At 52.0% G+C, this 9,896-nt stretch overlaps 4 protein-coding genes across 4 annotated transcripts; 2 read left to right on the top strand and 2 right to left on the bottom strand.

Annotated features, from left to right (window-relative positions):
• Positions 1-522: 522 nt before the first annotated feature.
• An01g11710 (uncharacterized protein) lies at positions 523-1,333 on the bottom strand (the record flags this gene model as incomplete). Its single annotated transcript, XM_059744323.1, has 4 exons — positions 523-649; positions 699-891; positions 935-1,216; positions 1,300-1,333. The coding sequence occupies 4 exons, from the start codon at positions 1,331-1,333 to the stop codon at positions 523-525; spliced, it is 636 nt and encodes a 211-aa protein (XP_059603336.1).
• A 2,322-nt stretch (positions 1,334-3,655) lies between these two features.
• Positions 3,656-4,364, top strand: An01g11700 (uncharacterized protein; the record flags this gene model as incomplete). The annotated part of the gene is made up of 2 exons (XM_059744316.1): positions 3,656-3,944; positions 4,015-4,364. 2 exons carry the CDS (start codon positions 3,656-3,658, stop codon positions 4,362-4,364), a joined length of 639 nt encoding a protein of 212 aa, XP_059603335.1.
• A 1,008-nt stretch (positions 4,365-5,372) lies between these two features.
• Positions 5,373-6,858, top strand: An01g11690 (uncharacterized protein; the record flags this gene model as incomplete). Its single annotated transcript, XM_059744308.1, has 4 exons — positions 5,373-5,522; positions 5,587-5,691; positions 5,752-6,149; positions 6,213-6,858. The coding sequence occupies 4 exons, from the start codon at positions 5,373-5,375 to the stop codon at positions 6,856-6,858; spliced, it is 1,299 nt and encodes a 432-aa protein (XP_059603334.1).
• Positions 6,859-8,218: 1,360 nt separating this feature from the next.
• Positions 8,219-9,483, bottom strand: An01g11680 (uncharacterized protein; the record flags this gene model as incomplete). Its single annotated transcript, XM_001389541.3, has 4 exons — positions 8,219-8,268; positions 8,324-9,127; positions 9,178-9,286; positions 9,340-9,483. The coding sequence occupies 4 exons, from the start codon at positions 9,481-9,483 to the stop codon at positions 8,219-8,221; spliced, it is 1,107 nt and encodes a 368-aa protein (XP_001389578.3).
• Between the last annotated feature and the right edge of the window lie 413 nt (positions 9,484-9,896).

Genomic DNA, 9,896 nt, shown 5'->3' with positions numbered 1-9,896 from the left:
GGCTTTCAAACCGTTCTACGACCTCTAGAACTACTGTACTACAAGATGTCATGGCTTGGCAAGTTTCTTTCTATGGCTGTCTTCGACCGTGCATTCTGGCTAGAGCCGAGAAACAGAACCATCGGCTGGGCTTTCTGTCGATCTGCTCCCAAAAGATACTCACCCAGGAACAGCTCGGTATGAACAAATTTCGTTTCCGCCTGACGCGCCGGTGGATTGGTCGCATGCGTCGGCTAGTCGTGCTTGTGGGGAACGATCCGAAGAAAGTGGATCAGCAAGCAGTGGGGACCACTTTCTGAACTGCCGTGCAGGACTGCAGGTACAGCTGCTTCAAACATATCGTCAATCTCGCTGGGCGTCCGGTCTTTCATCTTTGACAGGTAAAACCATGTTCCCACGAGGGCAATGGCCGAGAAGCCCGCACATACAAAGCCGGTCTTACCGTGTAGGGCCCCCCTGGTCGGGGTTGAAGATATACGGCAAGATAAGGTTGAAAACGACGCTGAACAGTCCGGTAACGAATCAGCCCACAGCTTGGGACTTGGCACGAAGCCGCAGAGAGGATGCTTCTCCACCGACAGCGTAGGATGTTGGCCATACACCAATACCGCAGGTCGTGATTACCGTCACTAGTGTGATCCCCGTGTACCTGAACGACCATTGGCCTTGTTTTCGCATATCCATTCCAGACAACTTACCAGGCGCTAGTAGTTCCCAGGAAACAGCCGGCAGCCCTTATGCTCATCCAGACGAGCGTCGGGACGCTTAATCTGACAATAAGCAGAGGCACACGGCCATAATTACACAGTGTCTGCATGCTGACTAGGTTAGCTGCCAACCCCAGTCCGATGCCAGCTTGTGAGAACAGAAAGCTCTCATGCCTCATGCCGACTATTTGCAGAAAGTAACTAGTCTTGGAATAGGAAGGGCAAACCAAAAAGCGATGGGATGAGGCTTGCAAACATAACGATCATGGTACGCCGGCGGTCGACGCCTGTGAAGCAGTCACGGTACCCAGTCGCCTTGCTGGCTGCATCTTGATCTTCTTTTTCAATGAACGAGCGTAGTTGCTCGGATTGATAATGCGATTCGATAGGGCCGGAATCCAGTCGTCGCTGTGATTTGCGAGCCGCGCTTATTCGATCTTTTCGAATGAGATACGTCGGGCTTTCGGGGAGGACAGCTGCACCACCAGAGGCAATGCAGAGAATGGCCACTGAGAGATGAAGCAATTCTTATATCCTCGGCTTCCGGCAATATCCAAAGCCTTGTACACTACTACACTGCCCATCAACTGACCCAGGAGGATGAAGATCGGAAAGAAGGCCAGCATGGGGCCTCGCAGTACGGGAGGCAAGATCTCAAACATGTATGTCTGCGTCGTGCCTGTGATCATGTGAACAGCAAGACCTTGCACAAGCTTTGCCGTCAGAAAGACTGCTCTGCGGGCGTCTATACCATCCGGAACACACGATACGTATGCCACTGCGACTGCAGCTGCCGACAAGAAAGCCGCAAAGGCTAAGCAAAAGCAACGCCCAGCACGATCTTGTAACTACGCTGCGGCTATAGCTCCAAAGAGACCACCAAGGGGACTAGCTACGTCCCATAGGCTCAGCCGTAGGGATGGGATGATGAGCGCGCGGTTCAATCGACGGCCAAAATCACGCCTCGTAAAGTCAGAAATGCTACAAAGACACAGCTCGAGGCAATGCTTACTGGAACTCCAGCATAGCGGAGACATTTCCCATGATGACTAGATCATATCCATAGAGCAGTATACCGGACGCCAGTGCTACGCAATAAGCCAAGATCTTCAGGTAATGTTCGATAGTCGCCCTTAGCGATGAAGAGGGTGTTCCCTACGACGAGAAAGGAACACGTTGTTTAGGAGAAGCTTTGCTATCCCTTGATAGGGGCTTATTACGCCTGTGCGTAGAGCAGCGGTGAACAATCATACGATTGATGGCATAATATTCCCTTTTAAGTATCAACGCCGCGGCATGAATCTACTCCGGAAACTCAGCGACGACCGAGGGTGGTTGTCCGCGCCCATGCGAAACTTACACGAGGCTGTGCGATGACTCTGAATGAGGTCCTAGTTGCAATGAACCCATGCCTCCATTGGATGCGATGGAACCAATTGGTAGGTTGAGCAATCTGGGTTTACAGCCGTCGGTTATAGGTGCATGCAGGACTGTGTCGTAATTTTAATCTTATTCTGACATCTGATGACCTGTCGATTTCGCCAACTGCCACTGGAACAGTCACCTGCTCTAGGCAACATGATCTGTTCGGCAGATTGCGCCAAATATCAAGAGACTGCAGTTTCTGAAATCGGATGAATGGAAGATTCGAGGTGCACCGACAGAGCCAGGACACTATTTCGTAGCTTCGCCGTCTCTTTGGCAGTGATTTGCACCTAGTCGGTCTAGGTGCACTCCGGTCAGCCTGGGCCATAGGCAGACCGACTGTTCGTAGACTAACTGGTACCAACCAGGTTTAGGTGGCACTTGGACTTGAGCACACCAATTTTCCCGTCGAGAGGATATCCGGGTGACATTATAACAATCCTCTGTTGGGCATCAAGCAGTGAGGGGTGGTTCGAAAAGGGTCTTGTGAGTTATTCGGAGACAGTTATGGGCTTCGCTCAGAAGAGAGTTGACTGACAGAGCACCTGGCTCGCAGACATGCGCACTTCGACGGCACACAGTCGCTAGCTTCTCGAAGTGAGCCGTCTTCAGGGGATGCTAATGGGTGCAGGAAGTTCTCCTGACCGTCCTATACAAGCGGACTGGGTTCCTCCTAGCCGTCTTCTCCTTGCAGGGATACAAAGTTCTAGCCTGACTAGTTACCGGGGATCCCTTGAAGCAGGCCAGTAGGAAGACTAGTCTCCAAAGCAGAAAAAGCAAGACAGGCACTAAGTAGCCGATCAGGAATGTTCTAGGAAATGCCAGCCATCCCGCCAACCCTAGCTGTTGCACGTGCCGAGATAAAGACGGGGCGCATACTGGGACGAAGATCAAAAAAGCAAATATTACAGGCGGTTTTCAGGGGGGAAGGAGTTCCTGCTGCACCATTACCGACGGCTTTGCTTGTTTGTGTGTGTGTGTGTGTGTGTGTGTGTGTGTGTGTGCGTGTGTGGCGAGCTGCGAGGGACTTTTGCCCTTCTGGAAACGGTTTCCGATCGACGGAGATTGCGGGACACCCTGATTTAGTGCGCTGTCGAACTTCCGCGGACATGCGAGGGGCTGCGATGAAGCACTTGGGATTTAATTTCGTTTGCTTGTTGCTGGTCGGCTGCTTTGTGTGCGGTGGAACTCGGATAGCAGCCAGCATCTGATCTATCGCAAGTCTTGGTTTTTCTTTTTTGGAAAATCCGCCACGTGCTGCGGACGCGCTCGGACGAATGGGTTCCATGTGGCAAGATGGCCTTTCCTACGCACTCCGATGTGTCAGTAAGATGAGGATTACGTTTGGGACACCTCATGGCATGTCGATGGTGAAACGGCCAGACTGGATTGCCCTTCATCGGGGACCAACGTCCGCCAGTAAGTGAGAAGGTCCACGCAGTGTGGTCCCCATATATGTCCCGGTATTATTTTCCTATTATCCATTATGCCTTTTGGGTCGGGTTCACATGCCAGAAGGAACAATGGCCTTGACTGGGGATCAGCCAGCTCGGGGACTTCTTTCTAAAATTAACGCCAATTTAAATTACACTCCGGGATGCGGGCCTGCTGTCTGCAGTGTGCTGCTAGTCGGCTGCTCTGGCACGCTATCAATCGCTCCATCCATCATGTTAGATCCGTCTAGTGTTCCTGTGCCAGGCCTTTTAGCGTCCGCGACTTTCCTCCAAATGGGAAAAGAATGTCAAGAGCCTACCGTCCGCCCGGGACCTGCACGAAAAGGAGGAAGAGGGGGGGTGGCCCAATGCAGGAGCAGTAAGATTGCTCACTGAGATGATCCTGCATCCTGCAATCGGAATCAGGGCCGTATTCCGTCGGGCTAAAGGCAGGCGGCATCCAGTTGACCAGAATGAATTGATTACTGATTCTGGCATGAGCGGTCGATATGGCTCAGTGTCAAAGACTCAAAAACACACTGAAGGGATCCACACGGAGCATTCAACACGGTTCGAGAAGCCGGCTATTGGTGCATGCCGAATTGTATCTGAGCGACAGTCAATAGTCGCAATTCCTTTTGATGGCCGGAGATTCATCCATTACAGTGATTACACCATATTCGCATTCATTTATTTGTTGTTTGCCATCCGTGCCTTGAGGCGGGCACTCCCCACCCTCCGGATGGGCTTCCGTGCCGGCGAAGGAGACCCGGTGAAGCCCATCGTTTTTCCTAAATAGCAGAGGATCTGCTCGAGTCGTGAGGCTGTCAATCTCTGACGGGGCGGGGGATTTCGCTACACAAGATGTCTGAATTATTTGGACAGTAGACTACTCCTACTCTGTAGACAGTTGGAAGGGGTTTGCCTTTGTTTTCCTTATTGTTTTTATGCTTGTTTATTTTGCTGGAACGCGTCGGTAAAGCAACGCGGTTCCTCTTCTTCCCAGCCCCTGGATTCACTCCCAAGTGCCAACCCAACAACCTAAAACTCCTTACCATCCATGGTTCTACCCCCTCGCACTCGGGGACTCCCTGCCCATGACAGTTAGACGTAGGGACGGCCCCTGTCCCGATAGAGTATAAAATTTCTGCACCGTCCCTGACTCGCCCGTCGGCGATGCTGCCTTTCCTGGCCTGAAGCCCGACCGAAGTGGATCGACAGCACGACGCACCCAATCGACGCCTGGTGATGCACTGAAACTACCGACAGGCTGGAGCAGCATCTCCTCCACCTCCAAATCCAGACTAATTGCGAACAGGCTTAAGAAATCAGAATCCAATCCCAGACGGGCCCTGACTCGAAGGGTGTCCGCTCACGTCTCCCATCCACAAAAAGACCCAACAACGGCCTGCCAGCCCTGAATCCACCGCAATTATACTGGACCGTGGACACGGTCCAACATCTGCAAAAGTAGTAACAAATTGACACTTCCTGCAGTCTAACTGTCCAACTAAGCGAGCCTCCTCAGCTCGCCTGGTTCAAGTTTTGTCCTGCGTAGATCGCCTTCTCTTTTAGGATTGCGCACAAGCCCATCACCGTCTCCTGGGCGGAAGACGGATGAACATCTGCGACCCGACTAAGTCAGCACCGTTTGGGATCCAACGCGATTAGCTTCGTGTCTACTTGCTAGTCCCGGTACTGGTTCTGGACCTCCCCGGCATTTCGGGCCTTCTCATATATTGGGTCATCCCCACCCCGCGGGAGCTGAGCTGAGCTTTCTCGAACATGCCTCGACTGCGTCTGTAGCATGGCTAAGGATGACCGCAGCCTCGAGGTCAAGGCGGTTGCGGCCGCCTTTATGTCGGTTGCGTGTGTGACTGTGATACTACGATGTTATGTGCGTGGATGGATCGTGCGAGCATTCGGCTGGGATGACTGGGCCATGGTGGTGGCCATGGTACGTCTCATCCCTGTATTGACATTCTTTTAACCCATGGTGTTCTAATCAGCAGTATGTCTAGGGCTTCTACGCCATGTTCTCGGGCTGCATGATTGGAGGCAGTCTTTATGGTACTGGACGACGCTTCAAAGACTTGGATGCACATCAGCGTGTAACCGCCATGGAGGTCAGTAACTCCTATTCCTCTTACCTCCACTACATTCAACCTAACATGGGCCAAATATAGTACTGGTGGTTTTGTGAGATCGCATATTGTTTTGCAGCCGTTGCCTGTAAAATCTCCGTCTGCATTTTCTTGATGCGCATTACTGTTCGACGTCTCCACATCTGGATCCTCTGGACCGTCATGGTCTTGACCGTCATTGCTGGCATGGTCTTCATGTTCATCATGTTGCTGCAGTGCAAGCCACTCGCCTACTTCTGGACTCGCAAGGCCTTTAACCCGGACATTCACGGCCACTGCATGGACATTCAAATCGTCATCGCCATGACCTACGTGTACAGTGGGTTCGCGGCGTTGTGCGACTTTACCGTTGGCATTCTGCCTATCTTCCTTGTGCGCAAGTTGCATATGAAGCATAAAACGAAAATGGCCGTGGTGGGAATTCTGAGTATGGCATGCATGTATGTTCCCCTCGCTGCTTTTGAAGCATAGCCGATGAAATGAAACTAACGAACCTCCAACAGCGCCTCCTCTGCTACCATCATCCGTATCCCCTGGGTACATACCTTCGCGGATTGGGACTTCCTCTGTACGCCTGCCCCAACCTCTCCCCAAACACACCCCACACCAAACCCTCCTACTAATCTCAACCCAGACGCAACCGTTGAAATCGCCCTCTGGTCCAACATCGAATGCGGCCTCGGTATCACCGCCGGCAGTCTCGCCACCCTCCGTCCCCTTCTCCGCAAATGGCTCGGCTCCAGCGCCGACCACAACTACGACGCATCCCCTTTCCCCGGTCCTTCCGGCTCCCGACCACTCGGCAAAAGCGGTGGCATGGGACGCAGTCACGACCGACCCTACCCGCTAGGCTCACTCGACGAAGCCGCCGTGCAGAACCGTCTCCGGCCGGACAAACTGGCCGTGACCGTGACGACGATCCAGAGCCAGGTGGACCCCGATACGCGACTCTGGCGCGGCGGGTCATCGAATAGCAGCGAGGAACGGCTGACGGGATCCTCGGGGAATGCAGAGCGGACGCATGGAACAATCCCCGAGGGGACTGATTTGGAATTAGGCATGGGTCTGGGTATCCATCGGACGTTTGAAGTGACGCAGACTTCCTCGGGAGGGACGTCACGTACTGTAGGAGTGAGGGAGCATGTCTGATAATTACCCCCCTTTTTCCTTTTTTTGATTCCCCCCTTGGGTATTATTCGGTGATTCGGTGCATTGGGCTGGAGTGGATCTTTTCCTTTGTTTTTTTTCTTCCTTCTATTTGGGATTAATGACATCGCATATATTGCATCTATAGCATATTGCATAGAGCGAGCGCATGAATATAATGAAAAAGTCATTTTACTGAGATTTTTTTTCTTTTGCTTTGATGAAACAGGGATTGGATTGGGTATTTGGTAAATGATCTGGACTGGTCAGATCCGAAAAGCTTGGTATACCTGTTTAGTTTAGATTCGTTTGGTATCGGGATCTGGCATCTCGGACGAACCCCGGACGGGTAGATAGATAGATAGATAGATAGATACCATCTAGGACAGGGATTGATCGGTTCAGCTGTTCGATTTGATAGATCACATTCGGTGTTGATCGATCGATCGGTCGGTCAATTGCCGACGTCTGCATATGCAGGGAATAACGAGTCGGGATGCATCCCGGTTGGCGGAGAAAACAGCCGGATGTTGATTTTCTCTATAGAGTAACAGCTTGCTACTACTTCATACATCACACACAGGATAAGCTTTGAGTTACGGTTCGTGCCACTTAAGGGTTCTGTTCTGCCGCCGTTGGCGACGTGATTACGGATGACATTTCACAGGATATGATATGATATGATATATCACTAGTATCCAGTAGCCACAGCACTTTAGTAACCTAGCCAAAAAACAAGAAATCAAGGAATCCTTGGGAGATATCACCATTAGTATACTATATTATAGCACTACTGCCTAGGGAACCAGGTATTCTACTCATGATCTTCTTCGAAACTTGGATGTGTTCCCACATGAGGACGCCTGTGCCTGGCCAGTTCGGTTTAGTTCGGATAACTTATCCCATGGTGTCGTTGGGCATTAGGTACTCATGCATATTGCCTCGATGAGGCTATTTCTCGCTTTCTATAGTTAGTACGGCGTAGTAATTATAAATAAGAACGGTTAGGTACCTTGGAAGCTTCTGATATATCATTTTGTAGTGGTGCTTCTGCTAGCTGGTTGTGTTCGGGTGTGTATTATCTAGCTATGGACTTTTTCTTGGAAACAGTATAGTTAATACGAATTTCAGGCAGTGGAGCTAGTAGGTTAGGAATAGTAGTAGTAGAGTGTATCTAAATGTGGTAGTGCGTATGTAGGTAGGCGGAGATGGGCTCGTATTCGAATATCTAGGTGTAAGTTGTCGGGTTTGTGCTCGTACTCTTGATTATGTTGTTATGCGACTGTGCATTGATGTAGTGTGTGAATGGGGTGAAGGTGGATAGTTCTGGTGATATCTTGTACTACCTTGAGGGCTTGCAGTGTCATTTTGGTATAAATCCTCTACTTAAAGAGGCATAAAGCATATCATCATCTATTTACATTCTATATATACTTTTTCCATTAATCATACCAAATCGCATTCATACCGAATCCCTTCTCAGGGATATCCACGCGAGCAACCCGAGCCAGGGTCTCATCCTTGAAGCGGTAGATCTCGACAAATCCAAGCTGGTCATCGCACAGCGCCAACCACTCATCACTGAAATCGCACGGGCTAACCGCATTCGAGTGTCCACCACTCGTCGAAGTAGGGTGGATGAACAGCTGCTTCTCGATGTTGCCATTGGGCCCCAGCTTGAACGCCGTAATGTATCCCGTGACATCGAAGTGGTTACTACGGGTCGTAGCAAAGAGGTACTCGCCGCTGCGGGTGGTGAAGGTGACGTCGCCGCGGTACTTGTTGCGCGGGGGCAGACCCTGGGGCAACAGGGGGTATGTGATGTGGGTGAAGACGGGCTTGTGGGTGCGCTCGTCGATGACGTACACGGCCAGGCGGTTGCCAGCTTCCATCAGGGCGTAGAGGTATTTGCCGCTAGGGTGCATCTCGACCCAGCGGGGGTGGTCATCGGGAGAGGGAGCCTCGATGCAGTCGATCAGGGTCAGCTTGCCGGTTTCGGGGTCCTTCAAGTGTGTCCAGATCTTGTTGGCCTGGAGATCGGCGGAGTAGAGGTAGGTTTCGGTGGGGTCGAAGACCATGCCGTGGATGCCGGTGTTGGGCTCGTACTCGTAGTTCTGGATGTTCTCGAGGAGAGCGCCATCGGGGCCAGCGGAGAAGACGTTGCCGTAGCCGGCGTATTTGTAGAAGGGGTTGCCGTAGACGTTGTAGGGGGGCTTGTGGGCGGCGAGGACGAAGATGGCGCGGGTGTTAGTGTCGGCGCTGGCGGCGAGTTCTGAGGAATTAGCAGGATTCAGGAGGGCTAATAGAAGGGAGAATACACACCGTGACCAGCGACAGGGTGAGAGGCTTGGTGGACAATCTCAGTTGGGCTGTGGACGGCGAAGCTGTTCCACTTCTTCATGGCGGCGCCATAGATGGCTTTCTTGTCATGCTGGAGGGGAGTGAGCGGGGAGCAGTAAAGGAAGCATTGAAGGTCATGCCTACCGAGAAGGTCATCCAGGAGATGGGCTCAGCCTCGGGGATGTCGGTCTTCTTGACCAGGTCGAGGGTGAGGGCCTCATCGTCAAAGGCGACGGTGTAGATGCGGCCTGGAGGGGTCCAGGTACCGACCATAAGATGATGCTTCATGTTGGCGGGGGCGGTGGGAGTGAAGAGGGAAGCTGTCTGGGTGAGAGAGGGGGAGAGACGTTGAGAAAAGAGAGAGGAACGAGCAATGGCACGGAACATAGTCCCCTCGAGGCAGAAGAAGTGAAGTGGGAGAGCAAAAGATGCGATCGGGAATGAAGGCGAGCAGCGCAGCCGATGTTTCGCCCGATCCGGTAATGCGGGGAGCCGGCATCCGCGACCGGCAATCCGGGGTTGCCGATGAAACAAGAAGTCTCAGCATACTCAAGGGTTCAATTATCACTTTATTTGTGAGAATATCCAAGTTCTCTCCATTATTCTGTCAGGCCTTATCCAATAGGGGAGATGTCTGGTTCTGCCATTGTGGATGCTGAGAGGCATGGCACGTGCGCTGTCAATCCTCCAAGTCCATCAGG

This window comes from Aspergillus niger, assembly GCF_000002855.4.
Source record: "Aspergillus niger supercontig An01".
In the NCBI taxonomy this organism is placed as follows: Eukaryota; Fungi; Ascomycota; class Eurotiomycetes; order Eurotiales; family Aspergillaceae; genus Aspergillus; species Aspergillus niger.
This window is presented reverse-complemented; position numbering and strand designations above follow the sequence as displayed.